At 45.8% G+C, this 24,478-nt stretch overlaps 2 protein-coding genes across 3 annotated transcripts in view; one reads left to right on the forward strand and one right to left on the reverse strand.

The window, feature by feature from the left end:
• SMIM13 (small integral membrane protein 13) overlaps nt 1-13,142 on the forward strand; it is a 28,747-nt gene extending 15,605 nt beyond the window's left edge. The window contains exon 3 of the transcript XR_008576039.1: nt 13,009-13,142. The gene's annotated coding sequence lies outside the window, so the exon portion shown is untranslated. The remainder of the gene's footprint in view (nt 1-13,008) is intronic.
• NEDD9 (neural precursor cell expressed, developmentally down-regulated 9) overlaps nt 10,898-24,478 on the reverse strand; it is a 104,884-nt gene continuing 91,303 nt past the window's right edge. For both annotated transcript variants that reach the window (XM_054817946.1, XM_054817945.1), the window contains 5 exons: nt 18,281-18,382; nt 16,980-17,081; nt 15,322-16,548; nt 14,917-15,006; nt 10,898-13,538 (listed from right to left, as the gene is read on the reverse strand). In XM_054817946.1, coding sequence (XP_054673921.1) covers nt 13,029-13,538; nt 14,917-15,006; nt 15,322-16,548; nt 16,980-17,081; nt 18,281-18,382 — 2,031 coding nt within the window. In that variant the 3' untranslated portion in view covers nt 10,898-13,028. The remainder of the gene's footprint in view (nt 13,539-14,916; nt 15,007-15,321; nt 16,549-16,979; nt 17,082-18,280; nt 18,383-24,478) is intronic.

The raw sequence follows: 24,478 nt of genomic DNA on the forward strand, positions 1-24,478 counted from the left end.
AGTCACAGAGCTTCTCAGCTTCCACTGTGGGAAACGGCTAATATGAATGTTCCTTTAACTTCGGTAACAGAGGGGCCCTAATAACTAGGGGAGGATGGGGTGGGAACATAATGTTGTCACTTTGAGGTCATCATCAAAGTACTGCACACACACTGTTTGTGGTGTGCATGCTTTGTGTGTACTGCCACAGGGACTCACCCTGAATGCTGGCAGTGTACTTGACCTCAGAAGGGTAAGAAGGTGCCTAATCCTGTATCAGGGAGCCGTGGCCCGAGACGTACTTATCTGTGAATCCCTCGTGCCTGGGTCTGTGCGTGCCATACAATTCACGCAGCTGACTTCCAACCTGTTAAAACTTCCAGTCTTCCACGCAGATGACCGCAGAGTTTCAAAATGAGAAGGTATGTGTAATCTGTGTCCGCAGAACCACTGCAGCTGAGGATAGCTTGCTGCATGTCGTATCAATTTCCTCTCCTCCATGCTAGAGTACTTGAACATCTTGTGGGGGGAGTTGAATGCCTCCTTTCAGCAAATGTGTTTGTTCACAAATAATGCTAGCTCTGGCTTGAAGCTGTTACTGTGTGCTAGGTTGAACCACTGGGGCTACATTAACACTGAATTTTTATTACAGTCAGTCTTGAGCTTCCTAGCACAGTGTCCTGCTCCTTCCTATTTAAGGACCTAATCAGGAGCCTTCTGTCTTTCTGAGAACTTCTTGCTTATTTTGAGTTAATTGCAGTTCCTGTGTCTCAGTTCAGCCCTTCAATGCCAGCTGATCAGCTGTTAGCCTTTTTCATGTTTAAAAATGTGACTTCTGATCCCGGCACAACTCAACCTTTTGTCTTTCCAGGAACAGAACTGGTCTGATTGACTTCTGGTGCCAGTGGGGTGGGGGCACGTTTGCAAACAACGAGCAGAGGTACTACTGCCAGGTGGGAAAACGCTCATTCTTACTCCAGACCAGTGGAGGGGGTATGCCAAGGCAGAAGGCAGGGAGCTAGGAATTTCACTTTGTGGCTGGGATTTGCAGATCTTCTACTGACTTTCTGTGTTAGCATCTTTGTTCTCCAAAATCACAAGGTTTATTTAACAATTGCAAGGTTTAAGTACTACCAGTGAGGCTTCTTGCAGCCTTAGTTTTTACACTTTCCAAAGGATTCGGATACTGAGGGCAGACTCGATTTTGCTTTTCCTTGTCCTGATTTCCAGGATGTCCTTGCCTTTCTCCTGAATCCTGGAGTGACGGCGTGAATAGGGGAAAGTGCTTATCCCTGGACTGGCTGCTTAAACAGATGAATTGCTCACAGTGCAGATGTAGTCTGAAACCCTGGATGATTTCAGTATCCAAGATGGATAGAAAGGGAGCTTTGTGGCTGGCTTTTCACCACTAGATGGCACGGGCCTTCAAGCTTTGTGGGGAGATGTCCACCTCAGAGGAGAAATGTTGAGCATCCATCAGGACTGACGCTGTTGAGCAACTTTGCTGTCGTCGTTTTTTGTAATTCTGTTAGGGTTTAGCAGGACCGGGAAAGACAAAGGCCGCTCCTTGCAGGGGCTGAGTCTGCTTCTTGTTTGGCTGTATGCTTCGTGCCAAAAAAACCTGCGGGACACGTGGAGTCCTGTGTCTGGGGGGGGCTTGCATACTGCTCTGTGGCACAGGACACTGGATTTTGCTTTGTAAGGGAAAGCAACCTCAACAATTATCTGCCCCAAGAAGGGAGGTCTCAAAAGTGCCAAGAGGGATCTGCTTTTCTTACCTGTCACCTTATTTAAGAGAGAAAAAAAAAACCACAAACAACCCAAAAACCAAAAAAACCCACACCACAGCAGCATAAAGAAATGGTTTGGGTGTTTGGAGCTTTTCCCCAGTCTAATCGCAAGGGCAACCTGCCTGCTGTCCAGATCTCTTCAAAACCAGTTCACAGCTGTGTGTCCTCATGTGTTTCATGGTTTCGCTGCAGAGATGTGAGCTGAAATGCCACCGCACCAGAGCTGGTCTAATTCATGCTGGTTACTGAGCAGGTAAAACAAAGGCTTAAGATCAGCTTACTTTAAAATGTTTCCCCCATTATTAATAGTAGACTTGGGAACAGAGAGCCTGCGTCATGTTTTCTTTGCAGTACAAGACTGTAAATCCTTGAGAAGAGCAATGAGATAAAGATACGGTGGGAGCCTTGTTGAGTTACCCTGCTGATGAATCTGGGTATTCAGGCTAAGGGAGAAGGAGGGAGTGCTTAGTTGCACAAGGCTTTGGAGAAACCTGCTTTCCCTTTATGAACCCCTCATTTATTACCTAAGAGTAAGAGCGAGTCCCCATTAGCAGATCTAACGCATACACTTAGAGAGCTGCTAGCATTTTATTTTTAAATTCTTTTTTTCAGTCCATGTGGCTTGCCGGGAAAACGAAGCTTATCCCATCTGTGTGTGGGGTGCCTGAAGAGTCCTTTATCTGCTGCTTGGGTCTGGAGGGCTCCTGCTCTTGTGTTAATGATCCTCAGCACTTGGTGAGACTGTCTGACTCAAAACTGAGAGTAAACACGTTAGGATTAAAAAGTAGGCTGCCTGTAATCTGGTCCTAAACCCAACAGTGCTTCTGTTTTTCTCTTGTCCGGACTCCACCCCAGGGCTGACTAGCCAGGATCCATCCATCACATCAGGGAACACCACAATCACATCGGATTTTCTTCCCTCTCCACTACCCTTACTCTCAGTTCATGTTAGGTGAGATGTGCTCATCACCCACACTTCAACCAGGACTGGAGCATGCTTCAAAAGTAATTGCGAGGGACAGCAGGGTGAGCCTGTCCTAGGGAAAGCCCGTCCTCCTGAAAGGAGGAGAGTGTGGGGCTGGTGGGCTTTGGTCTGCCCTTCCTGCTCTGGGAAGGGGACACAACAGACCGAGGATGCTGTTTCAAGGTGCAGGTATGTGACAAAAGCCGTGGTTTTTCTGGGAACGCCAAGTACTTCAGTGGTGGCTACAGCAGCAGGTTTCTTGAGATGTCCCATGTGTAGATAAACAAATGCACTTCATACAGTAGGTAATGCAAGCCTGCAACCTGCTGCTACAGCGTATCATGAAGGTACGTTTGTGAACCTGCAGGTACAGGCTAATGGAGACTCCCACGGGCACATCCCAAGTTCACAGGATAACGAGAGGTATAGGCAGGGCTGTGTTTCCTAACACGTCCCTGGTCCAATGATTGTGAGCATTAGGGAGAGTCAGGTTTGTGAGTGTGCCCTGAACGTACCCATCTGCCCCTGTTAGAGCACAGGGCTACGTGCACCATGGCCTGATCCAACAGGGCACTTCTTACCTGCTTAAACAGTGGGAGGCTGGCAGCTAGAGGTGCTCAGAGAACGAAACCAACTGAACATTGCACACACATGTCCCCCCAACTAAAAAAGTCTCTGAAGTCCAGAATGAAAAAAAGAATCCTTTGTTTTACAAATAGCCATCGTGTTTACTGCTGCAAATGAACAGCAAGAGACCAGCATTCAGTGCGACGCATGGAACGAGATCGCAGCCTTTCCTGCCTGCCTGTTCCCACAGCCAGGGATGCTCTGCGTGCTGAGCAGAGCCCACGGAGCTCAAAGCCGGGCTCTGCTTTTGGGCTTTGTGCTGCTGTCAGAAGGTGTGAGACTGTCCCATCCTCCCTGTGGTTGATTTCACTTGTGTAAGGAAGCTGTGAAAAGCTAATTAGTTCCTACTTGTGCAAAAGATAGGGTTTAGAAAGCCTTCCTTAAAAAAAAAAAAAAAAAAAAGTTCTTTACCTAAAGTGCAAGGGCTAGAGACAAATCAGGCCTGGAGGACTTGCTGCTGTGTGCATGGAATGAGCTTTAAAAACAGATGCATCTCAGCTGGTGATGGAGCCCCAGCTGTGGCTTTTCTGTGCATAAGGCTTGTGCCTTCAGCTTTGCATCTGCAGAAAAGCAGCATTGCTGAGGAATGGAAAGGGGAAACTGCTGAAGAGCTCTCCTGGCTCTTTGTCATACAGCTTCCTCCTGGGAAGCCATGGGTGTATTCAGGTAGAAAACACTGTATTTCACTTTTCTACTCAATTGTTTTTTTTAAAGGACGGGAAACTGAGCAATGTTCACAGGGTGCAGAGATGTTATTCTCCGTTGCCTTGCCTGGAAGCGGAGGTTGGTATTTTCTGCTGAAGTTATTCCTTGTAAAGTGGGTTGGATGGGTTGCCCCAAAGATGTTGGTTTGCTGTCGAAGAGATGGCACAGGCTCCTGTGCTACTGCTCTGAGCAGAAACAGTTATCTGTATGCAGCCCCTCTGATAAGTAGCTGATGAGATGTAACGGCTCCCTATGAAATATGTGAATTGTGGGATTACCCTCTATGCTAGCACAGCCTGAGGCAGGTTCATCTGCTGGAGAGCTAGTCAGCTGCAGGAGTCTGGATTGCACGGTAACAGCCGTGGGATCTCGTGCTGGCCTCCAGGTCGGTGCTTGTGTTTCCCCCCATAGCAGTGGTGTTGGTTTGTGGGACGGGAGCAGCTTGTGGGTGTCTTGATGCTTCCCTGTCTTGTTAGCTGGGTGTTTATTCCTGTGCTGCCAGCTGCCCCAGCAGTTCCTTGCACAGGCGGTTTCTTGCTGATACAAGGCTTTGCTTGTGCCATTAGATAAAGCATTGAGAACAAGCTCTTTGAGAGTGGGTTCCTAAATACTGCGAAGAGAAAAACAAAAATGTGCAAACACTATAGAAGGGAAAACTCACTCAGCTGGATGTGTGTACTGACCGTTTAGGGTACATATTGTTTGCAGTTGTGTCATACTCATCCTCATATGAGGAAAAACCAGACCAAAATGAGATGAGGCTTATGTGTGCAGGTAGAGGAGAAGCAATCAGAGTAAATGAAAAAGAACTTTCACAAAACATTTCTGACTAGTAAAAGAAAGCAAACTCACTTTGTCAGAAAATTTTGAAACCCACACTTCAAAATTAACTGCTGTTCAATTCATGGAGCTCCTTCAGCCTTCCTTAGCGATCCAGCCCTTCCTGTGCCAAAGGACACCTGCTCCAGATGTGCGGCTACTTAGCTCCACGCCTGGCATACGCTCTCCCTGGAAATGAGTGTCTGAAACTGTGTGTTACCCTTTTCCAGCCAGTCAGGGATGCATGCAGGATTGCTTATCGAAGGGGAGCTAAACATCACCTAAACAACCATCTCTGTGACCCTGAGAACACCTGCCTGATTTTCCTGTCCTGACCCCTGTGTTTCTCTGCCCCAGTATGAGGAAGAGCAACCCAACCCAGGAATGCCTTCAGGCTGGGAGCTCCAAAGCAAGCCCTCCTTGCGCTCCTACGAGCCCAGAGCTGGCAAGAAAACTGCTGGGAGAGTGAAGGCGCAGAGGTGTGAGCTACCTACATGTCCAGCTTTTCCCTCACCTCACGCAGAGCACGTTTTGGTCGACAGGACTTTAGAGTCAGGGCTGATCCCAAAGCCTGGAGGCTGCCCGAGCACAGGGGGAGGTGGCAGGATTGGCGGGGGACAGCTCGGATGTGGGTTGTGACATTTGTAGGCTCAGGATCCAGGATTGCTCTGACCTGCTGAACCCTCAGGACCAACGCTTTGATCGTACCAATACCAGCCTCAGGCTTGATGGGCTGGGGGGACTCCATGACTTTCTAAGGTGTCTTAGCGTTCAGGTTGTGATTTGAGCTGTGTATGTGGCCACACCAAGTTTCAGGAGGCAGGTGTAGTGTCTGTGGGTAGGATTCATCACCCTCAAAATTTAGAAGCCTATGATATGGTCATTTGCAGCTGAGCCACTTGTCTCGGCTGCCCTTGAAAATCTAAGGAGACCTAATCATTGGAGCCTGGAGAGGGTTTATCTCATCCTAAAGTAGATTTAATGGTATGGCTTGGTCTCTGCTCAGTTTAAAGGGGACTCTGATGATAGCTCACATGCAAATGTATTCAGGTAGGCAAGATGAATCGCATCTGGGGTGTCTCTCACTGGGAGCAGAGATGGGCTAATCCAAATTGGGGCACTTCTGAGCATCACTGTCCTCATGGAGAAGAAAGGAGGGAGCGAGAAAGAGGCTTTCTCATTTGTGTATCTCGGTGTCTTCAGCAGCTTTACTCCTCGGATGGAGCTGGTGGTTCTATGTACTGCTGTATTCGTGGGACGCGCGGATTTCCTCCGTAACTCCTCAGTGTGCAGAGGCAGCTCCACCTGCTGCTGCTGCTGCAGGATGCAAATGGTGGATCCTTCCTCCACCTCCCGTGCGTGTGCACAGGGCAATGAGGTGTCCTGTGCTGTGCAGCCCTGCTCTAGGAACGTCCTTTTGGTCATCGTAGCAATTCCTGTGAAAGTGATGTAAGTTGTCAGCAGGGCTGTGTTCATTCCTTGAGTAAATATGCCAAGTGGACAACCAAAAGCCATGTCTTGAGCAGTGAGGCCTGAAAATAACTGCAGGTCAAGCACTGCAGAACGCACATGCTCCTTCTCATTTATCAAAAATTAATTTCTCTTTGAAATGCAGCATGAAGAAAAGCCAAGTAAGTTACTTCTCCCCTTCTGGAATGCAAGTTAATTACAGGTACCTGTTTCCAGCTCAAATCACCTCCCGAGATAAAAGGCTTTTGGGTGGGCTGCTCCTACCGTCCTTCATAAAAACAAAGCACGTGGTGACAAAACAGTGAAAGTCCATTTTTTCTTTTTCGTGTTTGCAGCCGCTCACCCTTGTGGCTTTTTCTCTTTGAGCATAACTGAAAATAAAGGCAGACTTGAATCACTGCATGGGGAAATGCCCTGCAGCCTTCTACATGCACAAAAAGTTTCAACATAGGCTTTGATTCTTTCCTGCAAGACAATCTAAAGCCAGAGCAGGCTTTTTTCTCCCCCCCCCCCTTCTTCTCTGCTCTCCTTTTTCAGATTTTTTTGCTTGTCCTTCACTGTAACCTTCATTTAACCATGCTTAAGTCTGCCTTCATATAAATAGCAGATGCTTCTGGGACGTTGTTATTGCGCCTTCCTGGTTGGCAATGGTTTGGGTAGCCCTGGCTGCAGTGTTGAGCAAGATAAAGCTAGCTAAGTCGGAAGCTATGAAGAGACTCTTGGATTTGGTTTCCTGCAGCTTTGCATCAAGGAAAGAGTTCTGATCATTTTTTCTTGTAATTAATGGAGATTACAGGGAAGGAGGAAAAAAAAAAAAAATCCCCCTGATCTCAAGGGACAACCTCTGTTCCCCCCAGCAGCAAGATTTTTACATCCCTCCCTTGGCTGACGGCAGCTGATACCCTGTGGGCGTGAGCGTGCACGGAACCAGGGAATCGTGATTTTTTTTTTTTTGGGGGGGGGGGCCTATGGTATCTGTAACCTTTCGGAAGCCCGCTGCGGGCGGAGGCAGCTGCTGCTGCTTGTGCTGCAAAGCCGAGGCAGCGTGCTGCAGATGAGATGAGCTTTATATATCTTCTGTAGACCCGATACTTTGTGCTCCCCCGTTCTGTTTTTGCTGTAGTCAGCCCGATCTATCAAGTTGCTGCTTGTACAGAAAAAGATACCGTGCCTCTTGGTGTTCAGCAGAGAAAAAGAACCCCCTGCCAGGGAGGGATGCACGCTGTGTCTGTTGCAGCTGCGGCAGTTCTCCTCGGGCGCAGGTTTTCCCAGGGGCTGGGCTTTGCCCTCGACAGGGACTCGGAGGACTCATGGAGATGGAGAGGTCAACAGCAACAAGGCAGGCTCCTGTGAGGAACATTGACTTGATGGACTTTGCTTGTGGGGGTGCAGGACCAAAAGTTAAATGCAGAGAGATGTAGAAGGAAGGAAAGCAAGCTGCAGATCCGTTCTGGGTTGAGCCTTGCCTGATACTGTCTGCTGCAAAGACAGAATTGAAGCACAGACTCCTGTGAGGAGGTTACTGTTGCAAATTAATCCCCAGGAGAGGTGGGAAAGTCAGGTTCCACTCAGCATTGCCTCTCCCTTGGAGCATTTCAGCTTCTCCTGCTCAGAAATCTGCAGCAACTGTGAGCCACGACCACGTCGCTGTAAATACGTGGGTTTATCAGGAGGCCCAAGGAGCTTTTGTCTCCTTGCTTCTTGCCACGGAACTGCCAACTCCTGATTTTCTGCTGCCCGGCGAGGCTGAAGAGGAGGGCTCTGCAACAGCCAGCGGCGTGCGTGCCCAGCCATGCCCCGACGGTTTGACCTGAAACTGTCCTCGTTGGCCCTTTGCTCCAGGAGGCCACCCCTATGTGGTCCTAGCTGCTGACCTGGAAGGTGATGGGATGAAGAGCACCCCGCTCTGAACCCAGCAGCTCCCCAGAGGCACAAAGCAATGCCCTGGGAAGGTGTCTCCTCTGAGGTCAGGCAGGCACCGGAGTAAATATTTGGGTTTTTTGAATGGAGAATGATGTACTTGCATTTCCTAAGTGATTCCAACGGCCAGCAGCACGTCCAGCATGATCAGGCCTTGCTAATGATGCAACCTGCACTCCAAATTTAGGTCTAATTTAATCACAGTAAAATTGCCTCTGGGCAGTTCATTGGAGGGAAACCGGGGTGGTACCCTGTGCTAGCCCCCATGCTAGGTCCCAGGGGGTTAAGTCTCATGTCACTCCTGCTCTCTCTGCAGTCAGCAGGTTTATGATAAGGCTGGATGAGATGTTTCGCCTGTTGCCGTTCACTTTATCCAGGATCTCTCAAGCCTGGATTCAGCATCCTCTGAGTCAGAAGAACTTCTGGGAGGACTTTGCAGCGCTAGATGTAACTGTAGATTAACTCTGATGCTGAAAAGCCGCACAGCTATATCCAGGGCTCCTCACACAAAGCTGCTGTCGTAAATGGAATTTGGGTGCAAATAGCAAAAAGAAATTATTTTATTAAAAAAAAATCCACATTATGTGGACAGTCCATCTCTGACAGGGAAAAATCTAGTAGAAAAAGGGCTCTGCTGATTTAGAGTGAAGTGTGTATGTTGCTTTTGAAACTGCCAGCATAACAGGTTAAGAAGAAGTTAATAGGCACATTTCTGAGTTGGGGGGAACGCTCTGTGGCGTCCTTGAGACTGGTAAGACCCTGTCTTTGCCCTGGAAATGTTCCTTTCTAAATGTGGACTAATGCCGTGAACGTTGTGAGAGGAGAAAGGGGCACGGGAGGGTTAAGAGCTACCTTTGGAGTAAATCCTACAAGCAGGCAGCCTGGAAGTGGGGTCCAGCAGGGAAAAGCTGGATTTGGAGCAGAACAGCTACAGACGCTTGGCTCGTGGGCAGAAGGAAGGTGTTACTGGTGTAGGAATACTGAGGAGCGCTGGCAGTAAGATGTGGGACGTTTCTGAAATGTAGCCCAGATGCGCATGTTGGACAGTGCCAAAACCTCTCGGGTGTAGGAGTTACGGGGGACGTGAAGATGCTGGGGTGTAACCTAGCCACTGGTGACGCTCTGGGAACGTCGGTTTCCTTCACCTGGGTCGCCTTTGCTGGAACAGCAATCGGTGGGTTCCCCAGGGTTGCAGCGACGCACAGCTCACGCAAACGTAGCAGCTGCGCAGCCCGGGCTTGCGAGGAACGGCGGAGGGTAGCGGCATGGGGCACAGTGACGGATGTCCCGTGGGCTCTGCTGAAATGTGCGTATAACTGTCTGACAGAACTGATAATTTCTCTCTGACTTGCCCATTTCAAGGGGGGATTTTGTCTCTCCTCTTTCTCCCTCACCTATCATCCTGGAAGAGAAGGGAAGCATTTTACTAATTAATATGAATTAATATTTACTTAATATCTGGATTAAGGAGCCAAGTGTGTTCTGCGTTTGCCACTAGTGTGAAGCTGACTTTTTTTTCCTTCGCTGGACATCAGTCAGTCATTTCACACCGGCCATCAACTTGGTTGCCAAACAGCAGCAGTTTTTTGGCAACTGCGTGGGGACACTGTGGCTCAGGGAGGGAGAGCAAAGAGGCTGTGGTTTCTATTCTGAACCATTTTGGTTGTCCAGTCCCTCCTTTGATGTTAGTTGACCTTTTTAAATTTAGCAGAGGAACAAAACGGAGCACTTTTGGGAAGCAACCCTGCATCACCGGCTGTCCCCTTGCAAGGACACGACGAGCCAGACGAGCGCTTTGCTCCCGAGGCTTTCGCTGCACTTAACGCTCCCCAGCAGGAACGTCTTTCGCTGGCAGCTGAGAACTGGCGGCAGCACAGAGCCAGTCCCAGGCTTTTTCTCTCCTCCTTGTGCTCCCAGGGCGTTTGACAGGAGGTAGGGCAGTGCTTCGGCAGCTGTGAAACTGGAAAGTAACTTTTGGGAGAGGCTCCGTGATCCTTAAAGCCAAGTGGTTGTTTCAGATGGAGCCCACGCCTGGATAATGCTCAACTTGGCGTGTAGTAGAAGAGGGGTGCTCTTACCGTCGGGTTGGGGTGGGGAGGAGGGATGGCTACACTGAGCGAAGCTGCTCTTCCAGTTCCTGCACGGATCGTGGCTTCACCAGTAAATGCTGGAGAGGGGGAGCAGGCCAGAATGGCTGGACAGTCCCATCCGTGCCCTGCCACCCCACCTTAACGCGGGATTGTGTGCAGAGGCACTCCCCCGCTCACCCCAAGGACCAGCGCCTCTGCTGTGATGGGCTGGTTCGGGATGCAGCTCACGCTGCAGGAACAGACACCGGGACTGGGGCGGGAGCGTGGCCCCGTGCGCTGTACACCCTGATGGTTATAGTTTGGATTTGATGCCTTGTGTAGCCAAGTTGTGTAAATGCTGCTGGACAGGCGGAGAAACTGTCTGTCCCTTCCTCGTACACCCTCACGTTCTCACTTCACGCTGACCAGTTAAAAGATGGAAAGTGACTGCCTCATTTTAGAATGGCTTTGATAGTATTAGCAAGCAGCAATGTTTCCTTTTATGCTTAGAGAACTCTGAAAACAAGAAAAAAAAAAAAAGACCAAGTGTTGCCTTTTTTATATAAAAAAGCTAGTAATTTAATAATTTTTAAATGACTCTACAAGATAACAGACTGTAATACAGGCTTGCAATAAAGGTTCTCCTTTTGAAAGCACAAACTATCAACGTAACCACTAAGCTTCAAAACACCTTTTCTCTTTCTAAGAATATACGGTGAAAAAAATGGAGAAGGAGGTCCAAAAGAATCCCGAACAATGCTAGTACAAAACAGGTTCACATGGATTGCTCTTTGGCAACTGGCTATTGGTTACAAAAGCATAACTGCCCTTTCTGGAAGTAACGCCAGAGCCAAGCCCTGGAGCCGATTCCGGGCCGGTGGAAGTTGTGCCGGCTCCCGCTGCCTTTCCAGGAACATTCCTGCAGGCTCTGGAAGCGGCGTTATGCTGACGGCGGTCTTCACTCTGAGATGATACATTAAGGCTGCAAGATTTCATGCGCTGCTGAAATGGTTTTGTTATTGAAGACAACAAATCCCATTTCAATAAGGCACATACTCGGATACAAACTGGGAAAGCAAAAAGTTAGGCAGAAGTGCCTGTTTTCTAGGTGCTACCGATCTCGCAACTGCGTATTTACCGGTGATCTGCTTGCTGATGTAAATGCTCAGAACGCGTCGATGTGGGACTACCTTGAATTATGCAAGGACAGTACTGCTTCTGCTTTAAAAACGCCAGAATTACCTGGAATTTAGCTGAGCTGTTGCTCATTTTGAAGCACGGCTTTCATCCTGAGGACCGCAGGCAAATGACGCTCCGTGACTTATTTTTAGGGGGTTCACAAAAGGCTACAAAGACAAATAAGCTTATATGTGTTTTGGAGCAGCCAGCATATGTGAAATTTCTAAAGGAGTCCACCACTCTGCTAACAATTTTTAAGGATCTAAATTGAAAATTACGGGGTGGGATTGTGTGTACTTACTGATGGAATGGCCCCATTAAAACAGGAGGTCATTTTTGGCAACAGTGTAGTGCAGAAGGACCAGCACCTATGCAACAGAATTTGGAAAAAAAGCCCAATAGTTGAATGGAAGTCAGAATTGCAAAAGATACAATTAATTCCCAAGAATATGTCCTAGAAAAATAAGTGCTATTTCTCCATTAAATTGTGTATATGCTATAGAAATGTTTAAGTATCCGTTATTTCAAATTAAGCTGCTTTCTTTCCTTACAAATTACAATTTGTATGTTAGTCCCTCTGGAAGGGACAGGTATTTAGAGACATCGCTCATCTGCAGCCTCAAAGATGCGTCCAATGGATCCTGGGATGCTCTCAGGATAACTCTGAGCCCACGAACAGTAAGGCTTTCAAGCCTGACTTAAATTTAATTGCCAATGCAAGGACATACAAGGTAAACATGTATGAATTTACATTGCTGGGAATCCATCCACATTTTGAGATCCCATGTTGCACGGTTATTAGAAATAGCGGAATTTGAATGCCGTTAAGATATTAAATCCATATGATTCTGCCTTCCTCCTTAGAAGGTTCTGTTTCTTATATGGCCTACAAATGCTTTTCTCCAAAAGTGCTGTACGCCTTGCTTGATGTGTTGCCTGTTGCAGTGGTGCATATATGCTAGTCAGAATGATGGAATGCTACACGTAACAAAGTAACATCAAGAGGAGAGTTAAATGTCATGGAATTAACCTATAGAAAGTAATTTCTAAGAAGGGAATGGAGTTCTATGAGAACCATTACACTTGCTTCATGGATTGCTACAAGTAGGTTTCACAACCAAGTCCATGTGCCAAAATCAAGATGGAATGAAACAAGAGTGCAGCAACCAGTTAACAAATATACTGAGGAAACAGGCAGTATATACAAAAGATACGCACTGCTTACCCAACACATCATTTTTAAGGTGCTTAATTGATGTTCTAGGGAATGTAGCAACATATACATATATGCAGTGTATACAAATCTAAATGTGTATTAGAAACATAATACAGAACCAGATATATTCCCAGATCCCTGATTTCATTAGATTCTCTAATGCATACAAATGTATTTAAAATACTTCATAAAAAATATCTAAAAAAAATAAATGGTAACATTTACATAAAAAAAGCTCCAGTTTCTTTGTTTATCTGTTTTGCCTCTCAGGAATTGGATTCCACTGGCTTTCATGAGGACACCATTTGGACCAGTGAGAGTTTGAACAACTGTGCGTGATGAGACAGCTCTGTTACTCGGTCCACCATCTTCTGTAGGGCGGCGATGCTGGGGTAATGCAAGGCAGCCATCTTGGTAGCCAGAACAATGCTCTTCAGCAGTTCGCACAACTGGTTGCTGGAGTTCATCACTCTGTTGCGTATGTCCTGAGTCGTCACTTGCCTCGTGAGCATGTCCCCGATGAACACAAGTTTGTGAGCGCTCAAAATGACAAATTTGCTGTGAGCCACGAAGATCCGGGGGGGTTGAGAAGCGTTGACGCAACTGAAGAAGGCATCGATGGCATTTAGGAGGGAGTTGAAGTGAGTCTCGCATTGGTCAGAATAGAATAAAAGCAGCTGGCTGTCATGGGACGTGGCAGTGCTGTTTGCCGTCTGGAGAGCTTGAGGCGGCTTCCATTTTGAGATGTCGTTCTCTACCGGCTTTGTGATCTCTTGCTCCAGGCGTTGAAACTGATTGATCTGAAAGGCAAATAAAAAGGCTCTCTTCAAAGAATATTCTCAGAAGATGTTGTTATGTATTACGCTTTATGCCTCAAGACATCCCTGGCTATCCTAGATTGGCCTTACGCCAAATAAAAACCACTATATGTGTTTTCCAAGATCTTTTATTTTGGAGAGTGAGGGCTAATCAAGTGCTTTGGTTGCCATATATCCAGATACACAGAGTTCAGAAGAGAAAAACATCTAAAATACTTTATTTGCATTTAAAGAAAAACCTCCTGAATTTACAGGCTGTTGCTCATTTGGAATATTCTGAAATCACAAGCAAGAGAGATGGATCCAAGTGGCAATGACTCCTACACAATCTTTAAAAAGCTGCCATCTCTGTGGAATTTTGAGATGACAAACCTTTAACTCTCACCTCCGCATTGCTTGTACAATTTTCTGCCATACGATATGGCAACAACATATTGAAGAATTAATACGAGGGCAAAGTGACAGCCCTCAATCTTATATGACCTGGGTTTTTTAGCATTTAAAGTGATGTTAAGCACAGCATTTAACTTAATGGTATTGATGTTCACTGAACAGATGTGCAGGCGGCACATGTATTCAGTGCGGTCCAATGATTCAGGCACTGGATCGCAGGTCAGGAAAGCCAAGTTCTCAAGCTGGTTTTGTGACTGACCCACTGTGAGACACTGCAGAAGTCTGTTTCTCCTCTATGGTAAACTTTTGGAGACGGAGACTGTTTTTTATTATATGTATGAACTGGGCCCACCGCAATGGTGCACTGTATAAAAAAATACTTGTTTCTTAAATTGAGATGGTTGGAAATTGTTTTCAAGGGAAAGGCTTATTCCTGCCACAAGAGATGTCATTCCAAACACTGAGAGCTGTGGCTGTGCTTCCACTCAGCTACCAAGTGGCAACGAGGAAATGAACAGGGCAGAGATGCTGATTGTCAGAATAACTACTCTGCAGTAAATAACTTCAGCTGTCTTTGACACAAGCAATCGCTGATGCAGATGCACAGGGCCAGAAAGGTGCTACAACCTTGATGCTCACCATTTCCCGTTTGGAGCAGGACAGTGCCTGTCCTCGTCCTTCGCATTGATACATCTGTTAATGGTGGAGCCTGACTGGCACACATCCCACTTGGAAAGAAACTAACCTGGAGCCGCGGTTTAGCCAAGACCTAATACCTGCCGTCATCACCACCTAGCATCTAGGACTCTCCAACTGTGTACGCTGCTTTTCGTGCACACCTCACAGCCACGATGCTAGCAGTTGCATGCTGCTAAGGGAAGGGCCCCTCCTGCTTTATTTGACCAGTACTCCTTATGTGCAAGAAACGCTGCGTTTCAGCGTGATTATTGCACCTGAGCGAACATACCTGATGGTGCTCTAGCTCCATTTTGCTCTGCTTGATGATATTTTCTTTTTCCAGCAGCTCCTTCTGTTGCCTTTCAAACTCTTCTTTCCCCTGTTTTGCAGAACATAGGACACTGTGTTAAATCAAAACTGCTCCTGAGCTAAATGACAGCTCATAGGTCAAATATTCTTGATATTGGCTTTTTAACTGGTAGCGCACCACTAAGAGTACGGAGAAGAAAAAGGACAGTGTGGCAGAGCAAAAGGCTATTGCTATTATGTATGCAACCGTCCTATTTGAGAACAAGCAATAATGTGTATTAGCATGACAATCTGATTGCTACCTTCCTGCAAACAGCTTTTGCAAACAGAAGCATCGACAACAACTACTTGGCCTTGTGCAGACAAAGGTGTTGGATTTACCTACCTGCAGGTGAACATAATCGTAGTCATCCATCCAGCTCTTTTCTGAGCTCTCGCTGGTGGTGGTGTGAGGGTGTTGACCTTTACTCAGGAGCGGAGGAAGGGGATTGCAGTGGTTCTGTGCTTTTTCTCCGTGACGCTGCATATGAGGATTGTCATATACATAGTCAGCAGCGTTCATGATATTCTCTGGTATGTTGTTTTTGAAACGTGAGCTGCTCAACACCTGCTGGAAGAGCACCTCTGCGTTGACACTGATGGTAGTGGTCAGTTGCTTGGCATCATCCGGGACTGTCCTTGCCACCATAACAAACCGATCCAGGTCATCACACTTGTTCTGCAGTCTGTTGACAGCTAGAACATTCAAAGACCAGTTGTAGCTGTTCAAGTCATGACTGGTTTGGGTAAGGATCTGGTGAGAGTCCTCCAGCCTTTGCACCTCCCTCCTCATTTTGTTAAGGAGGCTGAACTCGGACAGGCAGGAAGCGTTGGCTGCTGATCCTTTCGCAAAGTGGAGGTACTCCAGCAGCGACTGCTCCACCTTATCCACAGCAGTGTGAATTTCATTGATGTGTTTCTCCATATATCCATAAGACCGCCAGTCTGCTGTAATGAAGGCCATGAGGTTATTGACAGCTGTCTCCACCATCTGCTGGAGGTGATAAAGCCTCTCTATAGCAGTGTCTGGATCAAGGATTAGTCTTTTGTCCTGTGCCGTTGATGCTGAGAAAGAAGAGTCTTTTGATGTTGTTGAAGATGTGGACATGTTACTCCTTGTGCTTCCTGTGCTGGAGAAAGACAACCTATTTATCCCATCAGTCACATCCTGTAAGCCTTTAGTGTCTTGGAGGACTGGTGGTGGTACATCATATACCCCTTCTCTTCCTTCTGGGATGAGACTTTCACCGAATCCTGTCTGTTGTCCTGGGAATGCAATTCCCCTTGGGGTATCATAAACATCTTTCTGACGTGCAATTTGCTGTCCAAGGAAATGGTTTTGATGGTTAATAGGGATGTCATAAACATTCTGTTTCTGTGGCACTCCATCCAGCAATAAAAGGCTCTCGGGAGAAAATTTATTAAGTTCTTTCCCAGTTGCTTTGGTGATGGGAGGAGGAATATCATATACTCCTTCTGGTCTTATGCTGTGGCCCACTGGAGACGAAAAATCTTGCAAATTTTCCCTCAGGCCTGTATCATCTCTGCATGCAGATGGAGGCGTAGCATAGACCTGAATCACAGAAAGCAAACCATGAAACCTTTGGCTAGAATAGCAAAATCTTTTACATTTTCCATGTGGCCTATAAAATGCTGGGATGGAAGATCTGCCATTGACAGCCACTTATCTTGAGTTTGAGCATCAGTTTTAATATCTCACTTTTTAACTTTCATCTTGATGCAAACTCTCATAAGCAGCGAAATCCAAAAAGGCAGCATGCTGCCACAAAGATAACGTAGGTCTAATTATCAATTCACATTCTATAACATTAATAATTTTGATGCAGTGCTTCACTTTACCTGTTTTAACAGTTTAAAAACCTAAGGAAATCTTTAAAGTATTGAATGTCCTTTTCCTTCAGGATCATACATGAACTCTTGTTTAAACATGTCTTTGGTCTGATGTGAAAATACAGGATCTGGTGGAAACAGCGTAAAACTTACCCCTTTGGCAGGTGGTATGTCATAGACTCCTAAAGCTTTTGCTTCTCCCATAGGAACTGGAAGTACAGGCCCCTTAACCGATGTGGGGGGAATGTCATATATCTAAAGAAAGAATAAATTGGTTACAGAAACAAGTCACCTCAGGAAAGCTCTGATCTCAGATGAGTTTTCTTGGTTTCCATGTTTCCTCTCTAGCAGCCTGAAGATGATCAGAGCTCTTCAACTTTGTTTCATACGAGAGAGCTGCTTGGATTTGCCTGGTATTGTGGACAGTTAGGAGGAAATGCACTTTGCTAGGTCCCCTCTGGGCAACTGTGTGGACAGCAGGCTGGAGAGATGAAGTCATGTCTGACTTCCATCCCAAGAGTTAAATCAAGGCCAGTCTGCTACACATATCTGTTGGGGTAAACAGGGGAGCAGTATATTCATGTGACCAGAACTGATCACACCTTTACTGATAGACATTAGAAGGACTGAGGAATAAGCTTGTACTAGTACACGCTAAACTCTGTGAAACTAAGGCTGCCCCTGTCAACATCTCCTATCTGCTTTATTGGGTATGGTGTGAGCTGTCTTACTAGCAGAGAGTACAGCTGTCAGATGTTTCAAGTATCCCACTCGGTGGCATGTCCCAGTGGGTTCTGCATGTGGCCTAAGGCCACTATCTGAATGTCTCTTAACCCAGACGTCCCAACAGTTCCAGCCATTTGGTGTCAGACTGTGTTATGTACTATCGGGCTTCCATGTTGTTCCCCAGAGGAGCTGCTCTGTCAAAAAGCCATGGAGAGATGCAGGGTTCTTGAATTACAGGTCCTGCAAGCATCTACTCTAGATGTCTCTGGTCTTGGGGATTGATTGCTAAGATATATATGAACAAAGATATATTTCAAGTTCAGCGACATGGTGCGGTGGATATGTGGTGAAAACAATTCCCTGCATAGTAGCTGTTCATCTAGGCGATAATTTTACCCTTAGTGAGTGAATTACTGTCAACTGTGCAACAACAAAGTAAGGGGAAAAAAACGTTCCCACGCAGCAAGTTTATTCTGTTTAGATATACTCTTTGATCAAAACACAGAAAACAAATGGGACTTTTGCGTTTGGTGTGCTGCCAAATCTTAGTCAACATCAAATACAACTTTGAAATACTTCTGCACTCTGTGAATAAGCCGCAGCTTATAATTAAAACATATTTTCTCTCTGAAATGAGAGAATGAACTTGCTTTGCTCGTAAACCTCTGCTAGAAATTCATCACCCTTTGTACTCTGTCAGTGCTGTTGGCAGTTTTATTGGTACCTACCCCTTGGAGAGGGCGAACGGGGGGGATATCGTAGATGTCCTTCTGGTATTTGGAAGGGAATTCATAAACATAACCTTGTCCTGACCTGACGGGAGTTATTACCTGTGGGATAAAAGAAAAAGAGGAAACATAAGTCTTTGAGGATCTTGGCATGTTCTCTCTGTGACTGCACAGGGTATAAATGATTAACATTCACGCTTTATGTGGCAATGTTAGTAACACAAGTCTACATATACTTCTGATAACTGAACATTGCAAAATCACTATTAGTAGCAACAATGCACCATCCTTCCCTTCTAAACCAGTTCTGACACAGCTGTTTGCTAGTGCTACTGTGTCTTCTACATGTCAAGCACAGATTCTGCAGCAGGTCCCTTCTTCCCGTTGACTGTCCATTAGCACAGACCACACGATGCAATGGTTACACGACCCACTCACTGAGATCAGGGCTATGTCCACTCTGCCCCTCCCACTGAGGTGCTGAGTGTCCTCACTTCCTGACAGAGGCTTAAAATACTACGTTCAGGCTCTGGGAGTCTTCCTCCTTTGCTTGTGGAGGTATTTCCCACCTACTCTGGCAGGACGTCTTGTGTTACTGTGCTCCACAGCACAACATCCAGGATGACAGAGTGAGCCCTGGCTTTGGAAATTCTTTACATAGAAAAGCTACGCTTAAACTTTCCAAAGCAGCACATTAAATTATGCTGTCTCCATTTGGTTTGTCTATATTAGTGGCTAAGAGATAGGAAATGTTAAGCCATTCTTCAAGTATATAATGCAAGAACAGCCTCTGGGGAAAAAAAAAAAAAGCTTAGGATTTACATTTTTTGACATTTTCTAAACCATTAACTACCACAATGACTTCAAATAAAAATCGGTGAAAAATAAATGCCTTGCGTCTTGGACAGCATCTGCATGGCAGAACTTCAGTATAGTGTGGTATAAAAGAAATGTTACCTAACCGTCAGAAAGAGCTGGGTTTATAGTGGAAATGCTGACATCTTAACCTCTGCTGGTGCTATTTAGCTATAACAAAAGAAAATATAAATACTGTAACCCAAAGGCATAAAATGACAAATTACATAGGCCCATACAAGATGTGGCTCTGTGCTCAGCTGGGGAGAGTTCTGTACCAGAGCTACCTAACTGTCTTTAGAAAGGGAGGCAAGATGTACAACAGAGTTTCTGTCCAAGCGCTCAGTAAAGATCCCATAACAGTTTTTGCTGTGAGGAATCCTCGCATCCTGGCCAAATTTCACAGTGAGTTTTACTTGACTGAGGTCTGCAGGGGAAGTCCCTGATGCTAACCTGCTACCTCCTCTCTGCTACGTTAACCACACAGGCTTTTCGTTTTACTTGCTGCCCAAGTATTGCTGAGTAATCTCTGGCCCGTGTACCATCAAACAGTCACTGGATTTTCCCCCTGAGGTGACTGCCATACCAGTGCACAGGTCTGGTTCAGTGTGAGAAGCCCAAGGCAGTGCGCCTGGGAGCGCCAGCCACTGCAATGGCTGCGTGTGCCTTAGGTGAGGGAGGAACATCCAGGCCTGGCAGGGAAGGGAAGACAGCAGTTTTTGCAGCTGCTTTTCCTTGAATAAGTATCAGAGGACAGGAACTGGAAGCGATGAGGCCTCCAGAGCGCTGGGTCAGTTCGCTGCCCACAAGTAAACTCCTGTTGAATTGGATGTGGGGTTAATAGGGCTTACATATGTAAGAGTTTTTTTAAAAAGAATCTAAAATTGTATTGAATTTATGACAGACCATTCCTCTCCCCCGGAGTCATCTACTGCATTGTAAATGGTATCTACAGACAAAACTTTTAAGAAAGTTTTCCTTTAAGTTACTGGAAGCTTCCCATAATGGATCACTCCAGACATTATCCCTCCCAGGCCACTCTCATGTAATACTGGGATTATTTTGTTTGCCTGAGAAACTTCTAACTTGTATCAGCATCGCTTCCTCATGCTTTTTCTGCCAGTGAGGGCTAGTCATCAGACCAGTACAGTTTGCTGTGTGGTTTTTGCATCTCTTTTTTTTTTTTCAGTTGAGTGCTGCCAGTCAAATGCTTTCCACCCAAGTCAGGAACAGAAGGATTTGCTTTTAAGCAATGTTTACTCAGAGTTTCCTTCCAGAGGCTTCAAAATTACAACCACGGCGTTACTTCAATAATGAGTCACCGAGTGTTTAAAAATGATCCTCTGGGAGAACAGACAATACATAGTAAAAACAAAGGGCTGTTTCCTGGGTCACCCGTTTCCACAAACCCTTCTGCTACTGTGAACACTGTGGCACCCTTGGTTGCTTACCAACATGCTGGGAAACTGCTCAACCATCCTAAAGCAAAAACACCCCAGACTGCTCGTGGTGGGCAGCTGTAAGGCCCACGCCAGCCCTGGAAGCGGGGAGGACCAGTGCACTGCTGCAGTTCGGCTCTGCTTTACCTGCTGGCTGTTGCCTAGCAGGACGAGGCTGGGAGCCAGGCTGCGTCAGGCTCCAAAATGGCAGATATCCGTCCCTCAGTCTGAAATTTTTATAACCTCTTGCTCAGCTGCGGTCTACTCCAGAAGCTGAACTCTATCCTCGGTCCAGGTGAGGAGTCAAATTTGACCAGATCTTCTCCAGACCTCAGATGTGCGATGCTCCTTACAGTCCTGCCCATGGAGGAGATGTACAGCACCTCTGTAGAAGCTTTATGGCACCTCAGTTCTCCAAGGTTTGCACGACACTTCCGAGAAGCCCCTTTACGCAGGCTCATGTAACTGTCCTACCCATCTCACGCCTAAAGTCACTCAGGATACATTGACACCGCTACTCTCTCCTTGCTCAGAGAATGAATTTCCATGAGCAAACTCAAAGAGAAGTCACAGGCCTCTAATATAAAAAAGGGAGCTGATGCAAGCAGCACAGGTAATAAGGCATGTGCAAGTAAAACCACTCGCTCTTGTTGTCATAGGTAAACATGATACTTTGCTTTTGAAAAATAGAAGCCCCAGTGGCAAAGCAGATGATACCCTTACACCACCAAGCCTGGAACGTACGCGGAAGAGAAGCTGTGCTGGTGCCTAGTATTCACAGAGAGATCGTCCCTCGCTCTGCACACAGGAGGATCATGCAGCTGCAGTCATCCTTGTAGCTCATCCTTAGAGACTCTTCCTGTTTTTCAGAAAAGGCTGACATACCAGATGCTATACAAAAAGCTTACACTACTACAAAGCTGCTGTTTTTACTTACTGTGCTGTGATACAATCTTAAATAACTACATTAAAGCTAGACCGGTCAGATGAAGGAAGCTGGTTTCACTCAGGGCTGCAAGACTTTTTTTATCACGTATTTTGACACTTTCACTCTTTCCCAGGCTTGCCTGACCCAACATAGTGGTCAAGCAGGGTCACTCCTTTTTTGGGGGGTGAAACAAACACCTCCTCTGGGTGCTACCTGCTGTTGTCAAAGGAAGTGAGAGGTTAACCCACCAAGTGCCTGATTCTGGGTATTGATGAGGACAGCCTGCCTACACGGGTGACTGTGGGCAGAAGACCTGAGCTACCTGCAGGCCTGTGCTCAGCAGTGCACTCTAATTAAGGTGGCATTTATTTTCCAAATAAAAATGCATCAGAGGCTTTTCTGTCTGCTCCTTTTTAGGCTTCTGAAATAGCTATATGAAAGACAGAAAATATGACTTTAAGAAATCCAGCAACACCCAGCAACAGCCAAGGTTTGTTGATAACATGAAAGACAACTTTTTTTCCTCCCAGTGACTCAGGTATATTTTCCTGTGTGGAGGATTATTATCCAGTAACAACATGCTTTGAGCGATTTCATCATAAAATCCTCCTCAAGAGCTGATCTGGTCTGCACCGAGTACAAGAACGTTTCCTGTTGTACCTCCACTCCTCTTCCCTTCCAACGCTTTTCATTAGGTTTAATGTGCCTCTGGACTGCTTGTTCCTAGTCAATTCAGAACAGAAGCAGCTCGTCACCAAAACACATCTTGAGCAAACGCTTTGTAACAGTAATTAAGAGAATACCCACGCTACTTGACAAAGTGAAAATGTGGAGCATTTGTTCTGACTCTCGTGTCCTCAAGACATGACCTCAGGTGGGAAGCCAGGACATGTGGTCGCACTGCTGCTTCTATATGAGGGAGAGGGAGGTAGCTGGGTAGGTGAAGTAAGAAACCTACCAAACCCAGTATTTTTAGAAGTAACTTTTCATTTCAGGTATTCACCCATAAATTTATTAATTGAATTTGCTGCTTCTGAGTGGAATGCTCAGCTCTTTCAACACATGGTTGAACCATTTTTTGTGGGGTTGAATGTCTGATGGCAGTTTAGTTTTGAAGATGGACTTCAGAAGGAAGGAGGTGGCTGCAAAAGAAAAGTTCCCTTTCTGGAACAGGGAGAGCAGCCCCCTCTGGTACTTAAGAATTTATTTCACTGAACTTCTGCCCTCATAAGGATTCTTTTTCCTTTTACCTCTTCTTTTTTAAGAATGCCTGTGGTCATCTGAGTTTAAATAATCCTGCATTTCAAACCACCAATTTTCTTTGTTTACACGTTAAAGGAAACAGATGGTGTTCCCACAAACTATCTAGCCCAGCATTCTCAAAACATTGTTAACCACTTAATCCATGCAGAACAACTAACGGGGACCAGGTTTGGCTCTGGTGAAATATGTAATGAGCCTACTTCAAACTTTCAGCACTGCAAAACAAAGACAATTGAGCAGAAAGTTTGTTCTGTTCTTGCTGAAGACCATGCTCTTCCAAAAGCAATTACTTGGGTCTTTTCTATGCCACTGGCATGTTCCTAACCAGGAAAAGGAGCTGAATGTGCATGTACTTTGCAAAATATTCAGTCCTGTGGTTCATTAAATCCCTCTTCCTTAAATATAAGGGGAAAAAATCCATTCTATTTCTTCTAGGATTAAAATGGATGTTACGCTGCAACAGAGAACATTCCTAACTAAGGCAGCAACAAGACAGTTTTTGTGCTTATGGCAGATGCACAACACTGTGTTTTACATTGTTTAACAAGGACAAAGGGTGAATCAACCTACCGATTTAATTACTTTAAATTCACAGCAGTAGTGTGGAAGGCAGAATTCAGCCTGTTCCCATGAACAGCAATGCCTGATAAGCAGCATGATGTGAAACAAGCTTCACCAAGTTTTACAGGTGAGAGAACTGCAGCAGAGGTACGTTCCACTTCTGCAACACCTTGCCTCAGGACATAGGCAGGAGAGCTGAAAAGGGCAGTCTGCTATTTCCCAGTAGGGCCTCTTAACCCCACTGACTGCTTCTAAAATAGATCAGTGCTTTTCAGAGGTAGAAAAGAAGAGGCATGTGAAGTAAATTTTATATATTTATTTTAAATATGGATGAAGAATGGTATTAAAATATGTTCCCTCCCATGATGCTCTCCACCCCATGGGTAAGTCTCAGCAGTTGATGAGCTACTGCCATCAACTGCTGCTAATCTCAGCTGTCAGTTCTCTGTCTATTAAAATCAGCTGCAGAGCCTAGGCAGAGTCTTGCTTTGGAAGAGGCTAAGTGGTGGTGCATAAAATGGGGCTGTTATAAAGCTTGGATAGAGGAAAAATGAATCATAAATGTAAGTAAAAAAGCATGTTTGTTTTCTGTCATAAAGTATTTCTGTAAATTTAATACAAAACTCTAGTTGTTAAAATTCCTCTTAGGTGTATATGTAACAGCTACCTGGGCTCCCTTAGGCTTGTAAGGAGAATAAAATAGCCAAAAAGAACATGGGGAAATTGTAAGAGAGAGAATTAGGGGAAAATCCCTAATCCCTCCTCTCTTGAACTCCTAGTCCTTTGGAAGTCAGTGGCAGGAGCCATTGAACCATGCTGGATCAGGCAATGAGCTGTCTCTTAGCCCTTCTTTCTGTTCTGCTGCATGTACTTAAGGAAGCCAGGTGTGTCTCCTTAAATGTTGTTTGTTTGGTTGTTTTCCCTTGGGAAGGGTTCTGTGGCTAAGTTGAACTGCAAGAAGGTTGTATTAAAGAAAAGAGTCTCTAAAGTAATCTGGGTATTTGAAAAAACCTGGCTAAAACTCTGCCCTTTTTATGGAAAGTACATAGTGTTTCCTCGCCTGTCTCTTGTAAACTGCATCAGGATTTCCAGTGACTGATAATTAATTTCCTGACAGTAATACCCATTGTATCACTCAATACTGTCTGCTGC

The sequence above is a fragment of the Grus americana genome, chromosome 2 (assembly GCF_028858705.1).
Source record: "Grus americana isolate bGruAme1 chromosome 2, bGruAme1.mat, whole genome shotgun sequence".
NCBI lineage: Eukaryota > Metazoa > Chordata > Aves > Gruiformes > Gruidae > Grus > Grus americana.